This window comes from Lynx canadensis, chromosome X, assembly GCF_007474595.2.
Source record: "Lynx canadensis isolate LIC74 chromosome X, mLynCan4.pri.v2, whole genome shotgun sequence".
Taxonomy (NCBI): Eukaryota; Metazoa; Chordata; class Mammalia; order Carnivora; family Felidae; genus Lynx; species Lynx canadensis.
Window position 1 is genome coordinate 87,557,779 of NC_044321.2, and position 21,243 is coordinate 87,579,021.

The 21,243-nt window shown below is 49.8% G+C and overlaps 1 protein-coding gene across 7 annotated transcripts in view; it reads left to right on the plus strand.

The window, feature by feature from the left end:
• The first annotated feature begins 1,621 nt into the window (after window positions 1-1,621).
• The window catches only part of TMEM164 (transmembrane protein 164), a 177,148-nt gene continuing 157,526 nt past the window's right edge, over window positions 1,622-21,243 (plus strand). For 2 of the 7 annotated variants that reach the window (XM_030306213.2, XM_032592171.1), the window contains exons 1-2: window positions 1,970-2,076; window positions 2,400-3,070. In XM_030306213.2, coding sequence (XP_030162073.1) covers window positions 2,681-3,070 — 390 coding nt within the window. In that variant the 5' untranslated portion in view covers window positions 1,970-2,076; window positions 2,400-2,680. Of the gene's footprint in view, window positions 1,679-1,969; window positions 2,077-2,399; window positions 3,071-8,873; window positions 8,933-21,243 lie in introns of those variants that run through there. The other 5 variants (XM_030306214.1, XM_030306218.1, XM_030306215.2 and 2 more) reach the window with 5 other exon arrangements.

Below are 21,243 nucleotides of genomic sequence, written 5' to 3' on the forward strand. Positions count from 1 at the left end.
CCTGTAGGCCAAACTGCCAACTGAAGTTCAGCAGGAAAATTGGAGGGATTAATGAAGCCATTTACTGAATTCTATAATCTCATTCTTACTTCCTGGAAGCGAGGAACTTGAGGTCTCCAGATGCTGCAGGTCATTGCCGGGAGCACCACAACTTTACCCTTCTCGTTTCTTGGTTATGTTGCAGAGGATTTAACAAAACACCTAAGGAGAATGAATGAGCTGTTCTTTATTAATTAGCACTTGAAAAGCATTGGGCCTCTGGTGGATGCCATACAGAGCTTTGAATTAGATAAAGCCACCTGGCCCTGAAGCTCTATTTGTGGGGAAAACCAGGCTTGGAAAGGATAGGACCATGGCCTGATAATACAGTAGATTGTATTTTATGTTTTGAGTCTGGCTTGCTGCCAACACCCGAAAGTGTTTCCTAGGCAAAGTGCCTGACTGTGTTTTTCTGGATATTCTCCTAACTCACTGTGAGTCTTCAATAAATGTTAAATCACTGTGAGGTAGATTCTGAGGTCCCTTTCCTGTTTCCTTGTCCCAAGAGAATCAAACCACAGACGGGGGGTAGAGGCAGCGAAGAAGAGGGGACCCTGCTCCAATCAGCCGCTCTTTTCCCATTCTTGGGCCCCTCCACACCCGCACTGTCCTGGCTGGCCTTCAGGGGCACTTCCCTCAGCCGCGTGAATGCGGGTTGGAAAGCAGCTGGTCCCCTATAGGGACAGGGGAGGGGAAAAGGTTGGGGGAGGCATCTTTTCCAGCAGCAAGCCTAAGGTGTAGGGCAGGGCGGGAGAAAAAGGGAGGAGGGCCAGGGGAGGGAGTGGCCGTGGCCTGGGGTAAGGGGAGAAAAATACCGAAGCAGAGCAAGGAAAAGAAGGAAAAGAGGCCTCCATCGTCAGGCACTGAAACCGGGAGTGGGACCGGGGCGACAAAGGCAAGGGAAGAGGACATCCTGGTCCCGCAGGAGTCTCCTTTCAGGGCAGAAAGGAGGAGACGCGCCGAGAAGGTCACAGCCATGCAAACACCCCGAAGGAAAGCTGGCACAGCGGCTCAGCATTAGCCAGGCTTCTTCATTCCCCGTGAGCTTGGTGAGGACCCGCTGAGCTCCTACTATGTGCTCGGTGGACACAGACGCGCCCGGGGCAACGGGATCGCGGGAGCCGGAGTCGGCCAAAACGGCTTCCCTGAGGGGGCGGACTGTGTAGACGGGCGGTGAAGGAAGGTGGATGTGCACGCGTGCAGGCTCGAGGAGTGCAGAACGCGAGGCAGGCCGGGGGAGGGGGGGAAGGAGGCGGGGACTGAGGCCGGAGGAGGGTGGAGAGGGGAGGGGGGAGGGGGATGGGAGGTGTGAACAGTGGGAGCTAGGGAGGTCGCGGCGGGGAGGCGGCGAGGCGGGGCAGTAGCTGCCCGAGGGCGTGGGGGGGGGTGGCGAGAGGCTGCGCGGGACGCCGCCGGGGGGGGGGGTGGTGGGAGGCGGCGGCGGCGAGGGGGAGGAGAGAGGGAGGGGAAGAAGGAGGAAGCGAGCGCGGCCGCTGCAGGGGGAGGAAGGCGGGGAGGAGGAGCCGCGCGCTGTGGCGGCGGCGGCGGCAGCTGCGGCCGCCGGGGGAGCCGAGCGCCGGGGCGCGGGGAGCGCGGGAGGCGAGCGGCCGCCGAGCCGGGGCCGCGGGCCGAACTGCCGGTGAGTGGAGCCCCAAGGGGCGCGGCAGCCGGTCCCCGGGCCGGGCGGGAGGCGCGGGCAGATGCGGCGCCGGGGCGGAGGGAGGGGGCCGGCCGAAGCCCAGCCCCCGGCTGGCCCGGCCTCCCGCTCCCCCCCACCTCCCTCCCCGCCGGCTTCCTCCCGCTGCTGCCTGCGCCAGGGGGGCTGGTCCCGGGCGGGCCGCGGGAGGGGGGAGGTGCTGCCCGAGGGCGGGCGTCTGGGGCCGGGGGTGGAGCTGGGGGCTCGGGGGTGGACCCGGGGGCGGGAGGCTGGCCCGGGACGGCGCTAAATTGGTTGGAGGGGCCCGTCGGCGGCGAAGTTGCTAGCTGGGGGCAGAGACGGCCACGCGGTTGCAGGAGTAAGAGATCCCCCTGTGGCGAGTGCGTGAGACGAGGAGTCCGGCGTCCCTGCCATCCCCGTCGCCCTCCCCGCCTGCCCGGCCCCGCTAGCTCCTCTCCTGGCCTCCGCGTGTCCCCTCGCTCTCACCCCCGCCGCTCCCCGGTTGGCTCCCGCGGCACTGCCGGGTCCCCTCGGCCCTCGCCGTGACCCTCCCGGCCTCCGGCTTCCCCTGACCCTTGCTTGCTTCGCCACTGCCCCTGTTCCCTTTTCTGCCCTCGCTAGTCACCCCGCCCCGCTTCGTAATTCCCGATGCAATTGCCTCTTTGAGACCTTTTTTTTTTTTTTTTCCTCTCCTTCCTTTTAGATTGGCCAACGGCTCCTTTCAACCCTGCCTCGTTGGTGGCCACTGGAGAAGCGCGGGGGGCTCCCCAGACAGCCGTGGGGACAAGTTAGAGCCAGCACTTGACCCCGGGCCTCGCGTGTAGCTTCCCTTCCCCTGCTCTAGGTGCCCCGGTGTCTGGAGGGGGGTGCGGGTGCGGGGGTGTGCCCTCCGGTACCCGTCCCAGCACCCGGGCAACCCTCTGGGCTTGTGTTCCATCTCACTCTTGCATCCTGCACGGTGGTCGAGGGGAACCACTTGGCATCATGTCCCGGTATAGCTACCAAAGTCTCCTGGACTGGCTCTATGGGGGCGTGGACCCCAGCTTTGCAGGCAATGGGGGCCCCGACTGTGCTGCCTTCCTCTCTTGGCAGCAGCGGCTGCTGGAAAGTGTGGTGGTCCTGACCCTGGCCCTGTTGGAGATCCTGGTGGCCCTGCGGCACATCCTGAGGCAGACGAAGGAGGACGGTAGGGGTGGCCGTGGCTGCCAGCCAGAGCAGGTGACCCAGCGGCCAGAGGAAGGCAAGGAGAGCCTGAGCAAGAATCTGCTCTTAGTAGCCCTGTGCCTGACCTTCGGGGTGGAGGTGGGCTTTAAGTTCGCCACCAAGACCGTCATCTACCTGCTCAACCCTTGTCACCTGGTCACCATGATGCATGTGAGTGTGTTGACTTTTTCCCTGGCAGCCCTAGCGATAAGAGTCCTTTGTGTGCTCAGGACACTCGGAAGTGTAGAGCACTTCATCTTGCGGGAAGCGGGACCCTTAAAAATGATTTTCCATGAGTGGCTGTTTTTGTGCGGGTTCCACATTTGGCTTTCTTTCACCTTTGCACAATGCGTCAGCCCCACAGTGGAGGTGAGGGACGTAGTGACAGAGCCCTGGGAACCACTGGCACTCTGGTAGGCTGTCCCTCCCCTCCCAGCCCTACCCTGGGCTTTCACAAGCAGGACGTCTAGCCCCAGCCAGGTGTCCTTTCTGAATCACATCTGGGGACCATGGCCTGCCCCCATCCCCTCTGCTGCAGTGAATTTCCCAGAGGTCTGACGACACCCTTTCCTGGAGGTGGTCAGATAAGGTTCCTTGTCTCCACTGTGGTACTTTGGGGATATACTTCTATGGGTTTCTCTTCATCACTCTTTTTTCATTGGGGAGTTTCATGCTCTTAAGGCGAGGTCTGCCTTTCAGTTCTGAGGTGTGCATTGGAGCAGCACCAAGCTCCTACTAAGCGCCCTCTGAAACAGGCCCCAGGCCGACTCCTGAACTTCCGGGCTGGTGCTCTCTATCCACGGTGAGAACGTATTTATTTTTTGCAAACCTCTCCATCTTATCACTCTTCTTCTGTTTCCTGTGGTCATGGTCCGGGGTGCTCAGAGAGCTGATTTCTTTACCTCCCATTAGCGGTGCTAAGAAAAACAAATGGGATTGAAAAGGAGAGTTGCCAGATACATAAAAATAATCTGGGTGAGGCCCAAGAGTGAGAGTCTTTCTGTACTCAGCCTTTGTGGAGAGATGTTCTAAAACTATAAAATCACGGAGGAGGAGGAAGAGGAGAGAAGGGAAAAAAAATCTTTATTTTAGATTTCGGGCTGTGAAAAACCTGGTGTGTTTTATTCAGGGACAGTTTTGAAACCTGTCATTAGCATCTTTATTGCTTTTATATTTGTAGAAGGTTGTTCTCCGGAGACTTGTGACAACCCTGTGTGGGGCAGGAGGTTGAGATTATTATCTTGGTTTTACAGGCCTGGTGGGGCCCAGGGACCAGGGATGGGAGGTTGCTTGCCCACAGCCAAAAGACGAATTAGCGTCTGGGTTGGAAAAGTCGCCTACCCTCCTTGGGGTTGCAAGCTGTCAGTGGTGACTGGGAGGTCTCAGGGGGAGGCCTGGACTGATCATGGCGCCGCCTCCTTGTGGCTCCGAGGCTCTGGAGTGCCCAGCGCTTGCTCCTTCTGTGTTCTAGGCCCTCCTTCGATTGCAGGTTCCTGGCCTCAGTTTCCCAATCTGTAAAATGTGGCGAATGGCCTCCAGCCCCTTCCTGTCTTTGCAGAGGTGGCAAGGGGGGTGTGGATAGCTGTGTGGCTGTCAGCATCCAGTGGGGCTGGAGGGCAGCCTTTTTTTTTTTTTTTTTTTAAGACAGGGCTTCTTGGGATGTAATGCCGTACACAGGAAGCCCAGGGCTCTCCTAGCTAGCCCTTCTGTGTAAATTTGAGCCCAGTCCTCTTTCTTTCTTTTTTTAATGAATGGGCTTTTTGTTAATGAGAGGAAACAACGCATCTCAGCCGCTGCTGTGGGAGGCTCTTGGGACAGGAGTGCTTTTTTTGGATGGCAGGTGGTGAGGGTCAGAGGGTGCCTCTCCTACAAAGGGGTCTTGAGGCCTCTGGCAGCCACATATCTAGAAGGTCAACAAAGGACCAAATTTAGCCTGACTGGGGCTGCAACTGGTGTGATGACATCAAACCTGGCAGCACCGTGGTGTTGAGTGGAAGGGTTTTTAGAAGCTTTTAGAAGACTGTAGAGACTTTGTTCTGGCATTATTCAGTTGTGTGACTTTGAGGAAAAATAACTTCTTGGGCCTCAGTTTACCCATCTGCCAAATGACACAGAGCTGCATGCCTAGCTCTGGACACTCAGCGATCTGTGATTCTCTTCTCCTCAAGTAGTGGCCAGGGATACAACAGAGTGCTATTCTAGAAATGCTTTTTGGCTTCCTTGTGTGGAAAAAGGAACCTCATTTCTTCTTTGCCGAGGTCAGGTGGCCTTGTTCGTCTTCGGCTTCCTGTATGTTCCCAGTAAAGTCAACCTGACCTGGCCACCCTTGGGCACATGCGTAGATGATGATGGCACTTGGGGCTGCTTGCTGCGGAGGGATGCATGCTTGGGTGGGGGTGGGGAACTGTGGACTGATTCCTGTCTGTCACCTATGCTTTTTATTGTCCTGTGCTTAGCTTAGACTCTGAAGCTGTAGGACAGGGGGCAAGAGAACAGAGTCCTGCTGAGGAATTCTTGACTCTGACCAGGATTGTTCTCCTATGCTCTTTACTCCTATCCCTGCTTTGTGTCATTTAAATTAGTAGCCTGAGGCCTGCTGTGGGACCCAGCCTTTGGTCAGTCCCACATCCCATACCCTACCTATGGCTCTTTCTGGGAAGCAGGAAAGTATGGATTTTTCAGAGTTAGTGGGAGTCCTTAGAAAACTCCACAACAGATGGTTGGAAACCGTTTTCTGACTTGACTGCAGCAAGGGCTAATGATAGCCAGTATGGTTAATAATACCTTACACTTACCTGGCACTTTACTGCTTATAAGGCACTTTCACGTGCATTATCTTATTTAGGCTTATGATAGGCTAGCGTGGGCCTGGAAAAAGATGTTAAAACGTTTCCTGTGACTGTATATTCCAAAGGGGAGATGTTGAGTACAGAGAAATGCTTTGGCAAGTGAACATTCTGTGGAGTTCAGAGGTCCCGAAAAGGAAAGGGACACATTGACTGAAATGAAAGGGATAGCTTAGCAGAAAATATTTCTGGTGTGTTTCTCCCCACAGGATGACTCAATTTTGGCTTCATAGAAAGGCCTTGTTCCTCTGAGTCCATGTAAGTTTATAACAAGGACAGTATTGCTTTAGGCCAGGAAGTGGAAGAGTTGGAGGGAAATTGGTTAGCTTCCCCATCTCCCATTTTTCGGTCTGTAAAATATTTATTCCCAAGGCCTTTTTAAACAACCCCTCATCATAGCCATGCTGCTCTTGGGTGGCTGCCAGCATTAGAAGCATAACGAAGGGCAGTTCTTGTGTCTGAGCTCTGTTCTTGATTAATATTCCTGCTGTCCGGTTTCTTTTTGGTCTCCTCTGATTTCTCAGAGGCCCTGGGACCGTGGGTGATCATGGTTTGTGTGACTGAAGCACAACCATCTCCCATATCCCTTCAGCCGGAGTGCGAGAGGGTTGTCAGGATTCATAAGCCCCAAGACTCACGCGCCATTGATAAGCCTTGGTGAAGATCTGTGGTGTCTGCCAATAAGTATTTCTTCGAGCATGGCTAGTCCCTTCATGCATGTTATTCTTGCAGGTATGGGTGACAGGGAGTGAATTTACTCAGCGATTATGCTATGTACCAAAAATCACCCAGCAAGTTCACGGCAGAGGTAGCTTTAAGACTGAGCCGCTGCGGTGGGAATTGAGGCTTAAGCAGAAAGAGATTCTCGTAGCTGTTTACATCCTAAAGTCTACAGTTTCTCAGTAGAAGGGTTAAAATGCTCGCCAGTTGGACCAGTTCTGTCTGTATAGACTGGTGTTCTTAAATTAGTGGCCCTTCATCTCCCTTGCGTGTGGTTATATTGTCTGTGTCTTAGGTACGTAACAAAAAGACCCCATTTTGGATCGCTTTTCTAATTGTCCAGTTCCTGTCGGTTTTGGATGTGTCTGTGTCCAACATCTCCTGATTGGGCAATGAACTCAGTGGGGTACAACATATGGCTATGCACATAAGGCAGGCTGGATCCGGGCTGGACATTTGCCAAATTAATAATCGATGCCATAGACCCCAGAGTCCCACGCCAATGTTTTTTTTTCTTTTTTAATGTTTATTTTTGAGATGGAAAGCATGAGTGGGGGAGGGGCAGGGAGCAAGAGAAGGAGATGGAATTCCCAAGCAGGTTCTGTCCTGTCAGTGCAGAGCCCTTTGTGGGCCTCAAACCCCACGAGTCCTGAGATCATGACCTGAGCCCAAAACAAGATTTTTGTCCCTTTTGCTTAACTGACTGAGCTACCTGGGTGCCGCCAAGCCAGTGGTTTTTGGCCAGTAGTTTTTTCTTAACGTTTATTTATTTTTGAGAGAGAGAGAGAGAGCACGCGCGTGCAAGCGGGGGTGGGGACAGAGGATCTGAAGCAGGCTCCTGCTAACAGCAGCAGGACGATGCGGGGCTCAAACTCACGAACCATGAGATCATGACCTGAACTGAAGTTGGATGCTCAACTGACTGAGCCACCCAGGTGCCCCTTAGCCAGTAGCTCTGACTGAGTCCCATCCTTTTTTAGGGTTAACATTGCTATTGATTCCCTGTCTTCTTTATACTATATTAGAAGTCTCATTTCCACCAAATCCGGCTTGCCTGCTTTTGCTTCACTGTTTGATTTTCCTACTTCCTCGCTGCAAATGTAAGAATGGCACGTCTTCAAAACATTCCTGAGCTTTTTCTGACACCTTTTGGAACTAACTGAATAAACAGTGGTGTGTTCCGTTCACCCTGTGATGGATTTGCTTTAGAGAAAACCTGATGGATTTGAGAACTAGGCTTTTTAGCCCCCCCACCCCCCACCTCCTTGACTTCAGACCAGCCACACCTCCTCATCCCCATCTGGTGTCTGGAGCACTGATAACTGCCCCTCCTTGGAATTGACGTTAGTGGGTAATGGGTACAATGAGGGATCCAGCCATCTGCTGACAGCTTATCAGATGGACTGTGTCCTGTGTCATCAGTCCAGGGGGACACAAGAGGATGATGTTTATATGGGCCTCAGCAGTGAGGCATGACATTCCTTTTTAGTTTGTTTTATTTTTTTCCCCCGAGGAAATTTGCAGAGAATTTTTCCATCTTCCATTGTTCCCATCTTTTGGGGGTGTCCATTATTAAGAGAAGTCGTGTGTGGATTGTTGTGTCCCACAACCCACAGACCACCCTAGGACTTAACACTGACGCTAGTTTTGCTCATGGCTTGCTGTGGGGACCCGAGCAAATTATTTCACCTTCTCCTGTCTCCGTCTTCTCCGTGAAATGGGCCATGTGGAAAACAAAGCATTTTAATCCTCTAAGTAACTGTGTGGTCACTTAAACAGAGAAGCTGGGTAGAGCTGATCAGAGCTGGCACGTGACCAATGTATTTTCACCTCAAGTCAGAAACTGACAAACCTCTGCTCCTTTGCAACTTTTTTTGCTAGCTTTTGGAATTCATTCCCCTGAGCATTTCTGTGACTCTTCTCTGGCTCCTAGTCCTTGCTTGTATACCTTTCTCATGTATAGCCCGTAAAACTGGATGTTGTGACTGGTCCCAGTCTATACCTGCCAACATAACCCAGCATGGTGCTCGCTTTTAAGAAACAGTGTGTTGCTGGCGCCTACTCATGGGATGATCCACAGGCTCCCTGGATTGTTTTCAAACTTAAAAAAAAAAAACACATTTATTTATTTATTTTGAGAGAGAGAGCGAGCGACTGAGTGCAGGGAAGGGGCAGAGAGAGGGAGACACAATCCTAAGCAGGCTCCACACTGTCAGCACAGATCCCAATGTGGGGCTCAAACTCACAAACCGTGAGATCAGGACCTGAGCCAAAATCAAGAGTTGGATGCTTAACTGACTGAGCCACCCAGACGCCCCTCCCTGGATTTTTGTCCCTTTTGCCATACCTGGGCCACCTTTGTCATCGTTGTCTTCATAGGATTTGTTGTCTGTTCCTCCCCACTGTAGATCGTCCTGAAGATCTTTCCAGATGACCCTGACCGACTCCAGTTATTCCAGTCATTCTGGTAACACCTTTTGTCATCCTTTCTCAACCCTCTGAACATTCCTCAGATGATTTGGCTCATTAACGTATACTTTTGTATATTTGTAGGTAATTCTGCATTTGGCTGGGTCACTTTTTTTTTTTTTTTGTGCGTGTGTGTGTTTGTTCAGTCTCCACCGTTAGCGTGAGCATATGTATTTTTTTTAACGGAAGGGGTCAGTGTTATTTTTTTTTTCTCCTTTGTAACTCTCTGCACAGCTTAATACAATACCATACACGTACATTGGTTGTTCAGCGTGTACCTGGATAATGCTGACTGCCCGATGGACAGAGCCAACTTTCTCCTCTGTGTTTTTGTTGGCCTCCAGTGGCCCTGCCTGTGTTCCTTTGAGGCCTGATGGGCATGGTTCCTGTGTCTCTTGTGCCCATTAGGAGAATCTCCTGTCCTTTTTTTGAAATAGCCAGAGGAGAGAGGTGGTCAGGGCTCTAGCTCACACATCTTTCTTGTTGCATTTCCATCACAAAGATCCAGTGATTAGTGCTGCAGCCTGCTCTCTGCCCAGAGTCTCTGCTCACTTTCATCCCAGTGAGGAAATTATGCTGTTGGATTTTGGTCTTAATCCCTCGGCAGACATCTGGGCAGGCCTACTTCTTTTCCTTCCTTAATATCGCATAAATTAAAGAAATGTTATTAGGCTAGTGATTCACTTTCCATCTCTTTCTGCATGTTTCAGTGGTAGCTCATTGTCATCATGCCTCATCAAAATGCCCTCGGTGAGAAGAGCCAGATTTGTAAACTTCTCTTGGCCTTTTGTATCTTTTTTTTTTTTTTTGTACTTGAATTGTTTTTTCAGCTTTATTGAGGTAAGATAGCTGTAAGATACTTAAAGTGTGCAACATGATGGTTTGACATACACATACATTGTGAAAGGGTTCCACTCATCAAGTTACTGTATTCATGGTCTTACGTATCTTTTGTTAAATTGAGAATATCTCATCCCAGGTGTCCCTCTTCTGCCAGTAACTGGCAGTGTGGACATGAAGAAACTGGGGGTGTGGAGAGAAAGGATTCTCGAACTTTCGTTGTGAAAAATGACCTTGGAAACTTGGTGTAGTGCAGATCCCTGGCTCTCTACGTGGAGTCTGAGTAGGTGGAGGGCAGTGATGGGACTCTACATTTATTACATGCTCCCTCGTAATTCTGATGTTGGTGAGTCTTGAACCCCACTTTGAGAGACATTATCTAGTAGCTAAAGTATTAGGTAGCACGTTGGTTCAAAAGCTCATCCTGACTGGCGTGAATCTGGGTGGCCTGTGGGCCGGGCATTGAACCTTCTGGCAGTGCCTCAGTGTTTATGTAGGTGTTAAATAATGTGGCTGCGATTAAAAGTGTGAAGGCCCCAAGTTACTGTGAGCTACATTTTAAGGTAGCTTCAGCATTCCAGTGGCTTTTTTGGTGACTGGGAGTTATGTCACTGAAGTAAGTATTTCAGCCAGTCCTCCATCACCTTCTGATCCTCCCTCCCTGCCAGTCTCTAAGATCTTTGGAAACTAAGGGGAGTTTCCAAAGAGTTACTGCATGCTAATTCTGTTTGCAGGACACTTGTTTCATTTTATTTTTGAGAGAGAGAGCGTGAGCAGGGGACAGACAGAAGGGCAGAGAGGATCCAAAGCGGGTTGCATGCAGACAGCAGACAGCCTGACGCAGGGTTTAGACTCACAAACTGCGAGATCATGACTTGAGCTGAAGTCAGATGCTCAACTGGCTGAGCCATCCAGGCACCCCACATTCAGCAGCTATTTATCCAAGGATTCAGAGATGAATACGAAACATTCTTTCCCCTCGTGTCACTCGCTTGAGATGAGACAGACAAGATCAACGAAATTACAATGTGACATTTACAGTAACATTTGAACAAGACATAGGGCCCAGAGGGTCTTTTTTTTGTTAACCTAGTGCAATGAAGGAAAGCCTTCTAGAAGAGGAGACATTTGAGCTGGCTCACGAAAGAGACCCATCAGCTGCGGGAGAGCAGGGACTCTTGTTTGTCTGGTTTTCTTTTCTAGTGCCTCTATCAGGGCCTGGCTCTTAGTAGGTGCTCAATGAGCTGGGCATTGTAGGAAGGAATGGAATTCTAGGCATAGGGAACAATATATGCAAAGCATAAGAAAGCTTCACAACTATAACCGGGAGTCATTCGCATATTACTGTCAGGGGTAGATTTCATCTCTTTTCTCCCTTGGCAAACCAAATAAAACTCCAGAAATGCTCTGTCATTTCTGCGCTGCTGATAGCCAACTGCAGTTGCCCATCAGTGCTCAGTCGGGGGTTCGTGAGCTAGAGCATTGTGTTCTCTGTGCTGTCCCAAGGAGGGCCCATGCTGTCAAGGACAGACAACAAAGAACATTGATGAGAGCGAAAAGGCATTAAGTACAGGAAATGAGATAGCAGGCATCCCACCTGCGACCAGAAGATTTTTAGTGTCTCATGCGATGCTGTCCTGCTACCTTTCTTTTTCCTGTTCCTTCACCCCTGCTTCCAAGTCTGTCCCCCAGCCCAGCCCATCCAAGCTTGCCCCCTTCCAGAATAATCCAGGCTCCAATGCAATGCCTTCTAGCATCCAAAATGACCATTCTGTCAGAGGCGGTGATAGCCATGAGGGAATTAAGAAGAAAGCTGTTCCGGTATGAAGAGGTTTCAGACCTAACTGGGTGTGTGTGGGGGGAGGATTTTCCAAAAGGGCCTTGTTACCCCAGCGTGATCTCAAATTGGTGAGGTGTGTCCCAGTTTTTTTTTTAAGGTTTATTTATTCTGAGAGAGAGAGAGAGACAGAGAGAGAGAGAGTACAAGCGGAGGAGGGACAGAGAGACACACACAGAATCCAAAGCAGGCTCCAGGGTCTGAGCTGTCAGCACAGAGCCTGATGTGGGGCTTGAACCCATGAACTGTGAGGTCATGACATGACCGAAGTCAGACGCTTAACTGAGCCACCCAGGCGCCCTTGTCCCATTATTTTTGAGCACATGGCCTTTTCCCATGTTCAGTCCTTGCTACCCTACTCGCTGGCCCCCAGCGTGAGCCTCCCTCCAAGTGCTTGAAGTCTTGGGGAGGACTCCTCCTCCTCTGGGCATCAGCCTTCTCTGTTGACTCTGCTTCTTCCCGGGGAAAGAGCTGCCAGCTAAGCAGGGCATGGCTTGCACATCTGTCCATGCATGCTGTGTCAAGGGATCTGGATCTGAAGGGGAGGGTTTGGGGGAATCTCAGTAACCTGTGGTTCCGTTCCCATAGCTGTGGGAGGAAATGCCAGAGGGAAGAAGGTAGGGTGTGTCTTGTCCTGGGCCTGGAGGTGCTCAGGGAAGGGGATGGGTGGCAGGAGCCAGGAGGTTAGAGAGGATTGGCCTATCTGGCAAAAACAGTCCAGGCCGTGCCCCGTTGGGCAGGTGTTTAGGTGGGTAGGAAAGGGAGAAGCAAAGTCATCCAGGGAAGTCAGGAAGCATGGGCCCATGCTGTTTCCAACCTGATGCCTTCAGTCTCCCTGCCTCTATCACGTATCAGTGGTGCTATAAACTCAGGGTGTATTTTGCCTGCGTGTTGAATCGCCTTTGCCAACCGACCAGCTGTGTTTGCAGAAAGCCTCTGCCTGCCTGTGCTCTGGCTGTTGCTAGCAAAGAGACATTTCATTCAGGTGCTGATTAAATAGGGCGCAGAGCCAGATTGCACATTAAGGCCCTTAACTATGGCTCTGGGAGCCCTGGGTAAACACTTATTAGATGTTCTGAGCAGAGCTCTAGCAGAGACTGCTGGATGTGAGGTGCTTTCTTCAGAAGACAGGTTGAGGGAAGATGGGGGGTAAGGAGAGAGACTTCTGGAGAGAGTCTTGATCCTCTTTTCCTAGATTAATCTGAGCCGAATTGACCTGGGAGGGCTAAAGAGCCTTCCTCGTTAACATTTACTTGTCACATTCTTGCTGGGACCCTGGAGGTTTGGAGTTGGGACACAGCAGGGAGCCTGACTAGGTAGGGCAGTAGAAATGCCTCCTTCTCCAAATGCAAGTTCAGCCTCTCAGCTTGAGTTTTTGGACCACATTTCCCGGGTCTGCATTTGAGCTGCTTCATCACATGATATTAGGCATGTAACATAACTGCTGCGAACCTCAGTTTCACTCTTCTGTAAAATGGGAATCATGCCACCTACCTAATGGGCTCTTGTGAGGATTTAGCAAAATAACGTACATCGAGTATTCAGCGGGAGTTCTGGCTCATTGTGAGCACATAATAAATGTTAGCAGTTTTTCAGAGTAGTAGTATTACTGCGATCTATTTCAAGGCCGTGGTGGCACAGTGGGTCAGCACACACAGAGCACGGACCCGAGGCGGGTAAGGGCCTGGGTTCAGATCTTACCACCAGCTGTCTAGCTCTGGGCAAGTTTCTTAACCTCTCTAAGCCTACGTTCCCACACGTGTAAAATGGACTAATAAGATAGTGTCTGATACCTAGTAAATGTTTAATAAGTTTTAGCTGTGATGATGATGATGGTGATGGCAATGGCAATGATGACCATCATCATTGTCATTATGGCTGCTTGCTCCTGTGAGCTTGGGTGTCTGGTGCTGGAATAAGACGATAAAGCTTAGGTACAGGAAGGCAGCGTTGAGAATCTTATCTAAGTAAAGCTTTCCTGGCACATAGTGGGCAAAAATATTGGTTCCATGATGCTTGGCTGTTTGAGGCCTAAGGACAGCTTGATGGGCAATTTGAAAAGTTACTTTGAATCACCCAGTCCCATCTGAAGAATTTGGCAGATGGCTGTCACTGGTAGGAAGCTTGGCTTTCCAGGACCTCTGGGCCACTCTTCCATCAATGGGCTGGCTTCATGGGGCAAGCTATCTTAAGATTGGTAGCCTAGGAAACCAGCGAGTATATGATCAAAGTATGGAAGGAATGGTTTGGGGGTGGACAGAGACAGGTGTGTGGATTTATTTTTTTCCTTTTTCATTAATTCCTTTTGATTGAGGGGAGTGTAACTTTCTCAAGTGCCGTCTGTTACCAGGGTTTGGTAATTACTGGAGGAGGTAGGGCTGCTTCCAGAACTCCGAGGACAAAGGTAGGTTTAAAGTAGACCAATGCCAGGGCACCTGGGTGGTTCAGTCTGTTGGGCATCTGTCTGATTTTGACTCAGCTCACGGTCTTGTGGTTCAGTCAGTTGGAGCCCCACATTGGGCTCACTGCTGTCAGCCTGTCAGCACAGAAGTCGCTTCGGATCCTCTGTCCCCCTCTCTCTGCCCCTTCCCCCACCTGCACTCTCCCCCACATAAATAAATATTAAAAGAAAATAAAGTAGACCAGTGCCTTGCTTTCCATGTCAGTAAATGGACAGGAAAAAAAATTAGACAATCCTGGTAGCTCCGTAAACCTCTCATGTTTTCAAGACCAGCTGACTCTTAGAACTGTGCCCTGGGAGCTGAGCCGCCTTTGAGTGCTGCCTTCCAGGGCTGATGCCTTGATCATGTGACTGCACAGCCCTGTAGTGGGGGGTGCCCCTCCTTGGACCTCTTCCCTCCCCTCAATGCCATCGGAAGGCTTTCGGGCAGATTCCCAAGCATTGTGGGTAAATAGGCAGTTTCTTAGCTTTGGAGTTGCGAGAATTGAGAAGGCTAAGGTCATGTTTTCTGTAATAATCCTGGTTCCCCAGCTGGAGCTGGCTTGGAGGGCCTTTCTAAAACAAACAGCAGCCCAAAGAAATAGCAGCTCTTAGAAATTAGTTGTGGAAGGTCACCCGTTCCAAGACCTAGGGAGATTTAACAAAGGGTCCTCTTCATATGACCACTTGCTCCCTGTCCATTTGCATTTGTTAAGAGTTTCCTTTTTTTAAGGGTGTGTGTGTGTGTGTGTGTGTGTGTGTGTGTGCGCGTGTGCGCGCGCGCGCGCGCGCGTGTGCCTGCCTGTCACTGCCCTTTATTCTCTGTGCCCTGCAGGAATGTTGCTGAGGGTCATGTGCATAAGTGCCTTATTATCTTCAGCACTTTTACACTTACTCCCTTGGGCTGCAGCAGCTGCCTACAGCTCCCAGTGGGCATTTCTCTCTACTTCCGGGGCTCCCAGGCCCACAGGGAGCAGTGGGGCACTCCCTTGGGATCGCCATTCCACTGCACGGCACCTCACTGGACTTTCCAGTTCAGCCCTCCTCAGAATAGCTGTGCAAGCTTAGCACCAAGCCACGGTCATGTTTCTGTGTTTGCTTGTGAGGTTTCTGGCCAGTGAGGGAAGAGAACAGATTGACGCCACCCCCCCCCTTCCCATCAGGGCCTTGTGGCTGTTCTCCCTGGGTGGGGCTCTCGGGGGGGGGGTTGGGGAGTGTTGCTGTCTTGGACATAGGAGGTCAGGGGTGACCTTTAGGCCAAGGCTGCATTGGATTTGTGGAGAAGAATGTGAAGCCTGCCGCGTGGCAGGGGCTCCTGACTGCTGCGGAGTGTTTGGCCATACCTCACAGCCGGTAGTGCTGTGTTTGCTCAGATGGACACACGTGGAAACCAGGCTGGGATCATCTTCCCAAGTTTCTAACTCTCTGCTTTGGGGCTGCTCGGAAAAACAATTGGCAAAGTACACTGTGGTCCACACCTGTTGTTGCTTCCCGCTGCCCCCCCCCCCACCCTTTGCCATGGTCAGTTCTCAGTGAACTGAGGATTAACTCTTGGCCCCTCCCACTTACATTTTCTTTTTCCCTTCCCCTTGGGCTTGGGGCCTCGCTTTCCAGTCATAACTGTCCATCACCGTTGAGGACAGTTGGTGCCCACTGCTCCTGTAGGGCTCCCCCATCCCCCACCCCTGACCTTTTAAACACTATAAACCTGGAACAGAGTCAGGTAGGCAAGAGAGTCAAATTTAGGAGAAAGATAGGACTAGAATTTTTGGTTATCTCTGTACACTCTGTGAAAGTTAGTAGCAGTAATAACACTTGTAACATTTTTGAGCATGTTATCCCCCAGGCAAGGTGCTAAATATACTAGCCACCCATATATTACCTAATTTTGCCAGCCTTCGACAAAGATCATTTTTGTATTATCTAACTCTTTCTTTCCCTCCATTCTGACCGATTTCCCCTTTGGTTGACTAAAGATACCGTATGACGTATTCTAGCAAAACTTCCTTGGGTTTGGCAGAATGGCAGAGCGATGCCAAGGCAGCTGAAAGAAACCTCGGAGACCATCCAGTTCACCTCCTTCCTCATTTTTCCGGATGAGCAAACTGGGATCCAGAGAGGTGAAGCGATTTGTACAAAGGCACACAGCTAAACAGAAGCAGAGCAAAGTCTCCTGACTCCCGTTCACAGTCTGCCTCTCATGCCACCCATGGCCTCCTTCCATCCCTAACCATTCAGCATGAAAGGAGCCAGACTTTTGTTCTTGTCCACTAGTAGAGAAACAGAAATCTTGGGTTGTTTGAGCAGGACTCCGAAACTTTGCTCAGCAGAGGTGAGACAAAGGCCAAGGAGGAAAAAGGTCAGAATTATCTGTCCACTCAGTGGGAGAGGTCTGTTTATCTTGGTAAACAATGAAGAGTAATAGAGTGCTGGATTAAGTGTTAGCCAGCCGTGGGCCTTGGTTCTAGAATTCATTATGCAACTGGATGACAGAACCTGGTAGTTGTGTCTAGGCAGGTAGCCTCTCTGTGCTTCAGTGTTCTTACGATAATACCTACAGTGTGCGGGCTCTGGAGCCAGACTGGCCAGGTTCAGATCCCAGCTCTGTTGCTTTCCAGCTGTGTAGCCTCGGGCAGGTTCATTGACATTTCTGAGACTGTTTTTTCCCCCCCTCTGTAAAGTAGGGAGAATAGTATCTACCTTGTGGGGTTCTTGGGAGAATTAAATGCATGGCTACATGTAAAGTATTTGGAGCAGTATCTGCTGTGTAGCAGGAGCTTAGGAAGTATGAGTAATGGCTGTTATCATTGTAAGATAGGGATGATCTCTGCCCTTCCTAATTCATAGGGAATCAAATGAAATAAGGTATGTGGAATGAAAGCGCTGGCTCAATGGGAAGAATTCTCTTTTGAGAGCATGAACATTCAAAGGCTTATTCTCACATTGTGTCTAGGATCAGATACTGATGGATATTTCCTTGGTGATCTGGTAGATTTGTATTTTTTTAATTGAATGCATTAATTTATAGAATAATTCAATAATCAAGATGAATCAACGGAAATGGTTTGACAGACAAGACATGTTTCATCATCGTTTCCTTGATACATACAGTCAATCATGCCACATTTACAGTGGCTTCAAACATTTCTGGTAGATTTGTATTTTATATAAACGCTGAGCCCATTGAGCGATGTGAATTGTGCTTTTTCCTTCCCAGTGTACTCAAGGGCACTTGAGATTCCTGCATCTCAAGTAAAGTGGCTCGAGGATTCGAAATGAAAAGCAATTATACTCTTCCCTCAATGCCCCTATCTTAGTTGATGGCACTGAAGTCCATCTAGTGACCCAGGTTAAATCCCTGGAAACCTTGACACATTTCCATTCCTCCCTCTTCCTCCCTTCCATCATCATAGTCTCTGAGTCATCTTGATTCTGTCTTTTCATTATCTCTTCCATCTGTCTCTTCCTCCTTTGATTCCTCTGCCCTAATTCATCCAATTGTTTATCTTTATCACCATCACCATCACCATCTGGCTTATTATAGCAGCCTCCCAACTGATTCATACTCTGTTCATCCTGTACACTGCTGCCCGAATGATACGAGTAGGACACATGTTGGCTCATGCCATTCCCTTGCTCAAAAGCCTTCGAGAGCTCCCTATTACCTTATATCTTATGCATATACCTGATGGTGTCCTGAGCTGATTTTGCTGCTTGGTCATAGGCTGCTTTTCCAATGAGTCTCCATGTGGGTCCAAACTCTTTTTTAGCACAGCATTTTAGGCAGCTGCTTTCAATTATTTGAATTTGGCACATAGACTCGGGCTGGCAAATAGATAAACTCTTTAGAGAAAGCCTAAAAACTCCATGATGATAGAATTCAGGGTCTTCTATGGTCTTTCTTTCCAGCCATAGCTTCTAGGACATTCTTATTCCAGGTATGCACCACACACTCGCATGCTTCTCCGAGTTTACACTCTGTTCATGCCATACCTTCAGCCAGAAATATTCTTTCTTTCCTTTTCCTGTTGAAATGCTCATCACTCAAGGCTCAGCCCAAACACTGCCTCTTGTGAAGCTTTCGTCAAACCCACAACCCCAGACTTAGCCACTCTTGTCCATTTTAGCATTTTATTCTGCCCTTTATTACATAATTGTTTATGTGTCTTCCCCACTCCTTAGAGTGTATGTTCCCTGAATGTAAAGCCTGTGCTTCTGGGAATTTCTCTGTCCCCCACAACATCTAGTGCCTACTAGACTCCTAATTTGGACAAATCCCTTTGTTTTGCAGATGGGGGAACTGAGGCTTAGAGGGAAAGGGTCATAAGTTTATTCTGGGACTTGTTCAGTTTCAGGTGTTTGAGACATGGAGGCTGGAATGTCCAGCAGGCAGTTGAGCTGTGGTTAGGGCTAGAAATGTTGAGTTAGGAGGCTGTCTAGGGAAGATAAAAGAGAAGGCGAGAATATCATGCCCATTCGGAAGAGAAGGAAGCAAAGTGTTCTGTGGAATGCCTACTTTGGGGGACAGAAAGAAGACTCGGCCAGGCAGTCATCCAGGAAGTGGGAGGTGTGTCAGGAAGCAGGAGCAGTCCCCGATGCCATGTGATGCAAAGAGGTGGAACCCCAGGAAGCCAGGGCAGTTGGAATCGGTGAGTACAGCCTGGTCCTGTGGACAGCCATCCACCCACTTTTAAATAGTTACCTAGATGTTTGAGTGGGAAGAAGTTGTATGCAAGGACATTTATGGCCTCAGCGTTGGTAAATAGAGAATGTTGGGAATCAGCCCGCCAGGAGCAGAATGCTAAATCTGGCCAGTGGAGTATTGCACATCTTTTAAAAGGGAGGCTGCTCTCTGTATTCCCTTTGAAAGATGTTCATGATGTATTGTTAAAACAAAAACGAAAACAAGTTGTGGGACACCTGGCTGGCTCAGTCAGTAGACCAGGTGACTCTTGATCTTGTGGTTGTGAGTTTGAGCCCCACATTGGGTGTAGAGATAACTTAAAAAGTAAAAAATAACAATAAAAAAGTTGCAGAGCAGCATGTATGATAGAAACCCATTTCCTAAGAAAACAAAGAAAGCCTTTTACGTGTGCATGGCTGTGAGTGCATTGTAAAAGTCTAGAATAATTAAAAAAAATTTTTTTAAAGGGGAGCCTGGGTGGCTTAGTTGTGTAAGCATCCAACTTTGACTCAGGTCATGATCTTGCAGTTTGTGAGCTTAAGTCTCGAGTTGGGCTCTGTGCTCAACTGTGCAGAACCTGGAGCCTGCTTTGGATTCTGTGTCTCCCCTTCTCTCTGCCCTTCCCCTGCTCATGCTCATGCTCTGTCTCTCTTGAAAATAAACTTTAAAAAAATTAAAAGTCTAGAATATATCACAAATGGTGCTTCCTCCTGAGTGATTAGGGGAAAGGGGGTACTCTCACTTTTTCCTTTATACGTTTCTGTGTCATGCGGATTTGATGCAAGTACAAATTTCTTTTTTTTTAAGTTTATTTATTTATTTTGAGAGAGAGGCAGAGCGAGAGGGAGAGAGAATCCCAAGCAGGCTCCACACCACCAGCACAGAGCCTGATGTGGGGCTCGAACTCCCGAACCGGGAGATCATGACCTGATCTGAAACCAAGAGTCAGACACTTAACCGACTGAGCACCCAAACGTGCCAAGAAGGGACAAATTAAATCTCATTCCTAAGAGTAGAGAAGCTTCCAAAAAGAAGGATGAGATCTCAGGCCAATTAAGTCTCCAATAAATGGAATGGTTGGGGGATAGACTGGACTAGCTAATTGCCTTCTGTGACTGAGGGCTAATTAAGAAAGCCTCTTTTTGGTTAAGTTTGGCTTGCCAAAAATGTTTCGGCACTGGCAGAGTTACCTTAATGGCTCAGAGAATACTCTGGTGAGTGACTGAGGTAGAATTTCGGGTGTTCTGGCGGGCCTTGGAGTTAGCTGCTGGACCTGTCACTATGTTGCAGGCTAGAAGTGGGCACGGAGAAGGTGGAGGCCAGGAGTCCTGAGCCCTGGCTGCACCTTATGGCCACTAAGGAAGTGTTTAAGAAAATACCAGCACCTGTTTCCCTCCATCCCATTCTTAGAGAATTTCCTGGGCTGGGCCCTGGGCAGCAACATTTTTTTTTTTAAAGCTCGTCAAGTGATTCTACTGTGCAGCCCAGATTAGGAACTACTAGTGTCAAAGAGTGGATGAAATGTGTCCTAAGCCTAAAGTGGATGGATCACTGGCAAAGTGCTCATCCCATTGTGTGCTCGTTAGTTGCCGGTCTGTCAGGAGACATCTATGCTGGAAGATTCAGGAGTTCATTTTGCATTTAGCGGGCCTCACATCGGGCTGGGTTAATTGACTTGCCCTGACTCCCTGACAAGCGCCAGCACTCGGCCCGGGTCTTCCCCCTTTCCAGTGCAGAGCAGAGCGCCTGGCACCTAGGTGTTTAATCATTGTCACATGAAGTCACAAGGAGCTTTGTTTTCTTAAGCAATGCTGCTTTTTATGAAAAGCCCAGCAATGGGAAAATCTGACCTATTCGAAAAGTCTGGTGGGTGAGAGGTTGGAGGGGAACTGCCTGGCATCTGAAAAGCTTATGATATGCCAGGCTCTCTGCAGCGAGTCTGTATCACTCAACATTTATTATGCAATTGCTCTGGGCCTCAGAGTGTACTGGGGGCCGTGAGCCATGCAAGGACTGGCAGATATGGTTTCTGCTCCCCCAGGGGAGCCTATTATTAAGGCTTAATTACTGCATTTTTTAGGTGGCAGGATATGTGCAGAACTTAAAGCAGGAGAATGCCAGAGGTCAGAGGCCCTTTCGCATGCCTGGAGTTCAGGCGCTCCATTTTGTAGCTAGGGAAAGAAGCCCAGAGCGGGAAAGCCACTTGCCCAAGGTCACACCACTAGGAAATGGCAAAACTGGGCTGGTGTGACAGGATGCCACCTTTGCGGTCCTATTACACTGTTCTGTGGATCATTTGAAGGACAAGGTAACGAAATGACCCATGTCAAAACTTGAACGAGATTTCCATTTTGTGCTTTAGGCTTCCAGGGTTCCTTACAGTTGAAGGCGGGGCGGGGGGGGGGCGGGCTTGCTTTGACTTTGAGTCTTTCTTAAAACCTTGCCTGGGGAGGGCCAGCCCTGGTTACCCCTGGAATTATAGCTCAGGCCCAAGAGGCCTAAAGATGA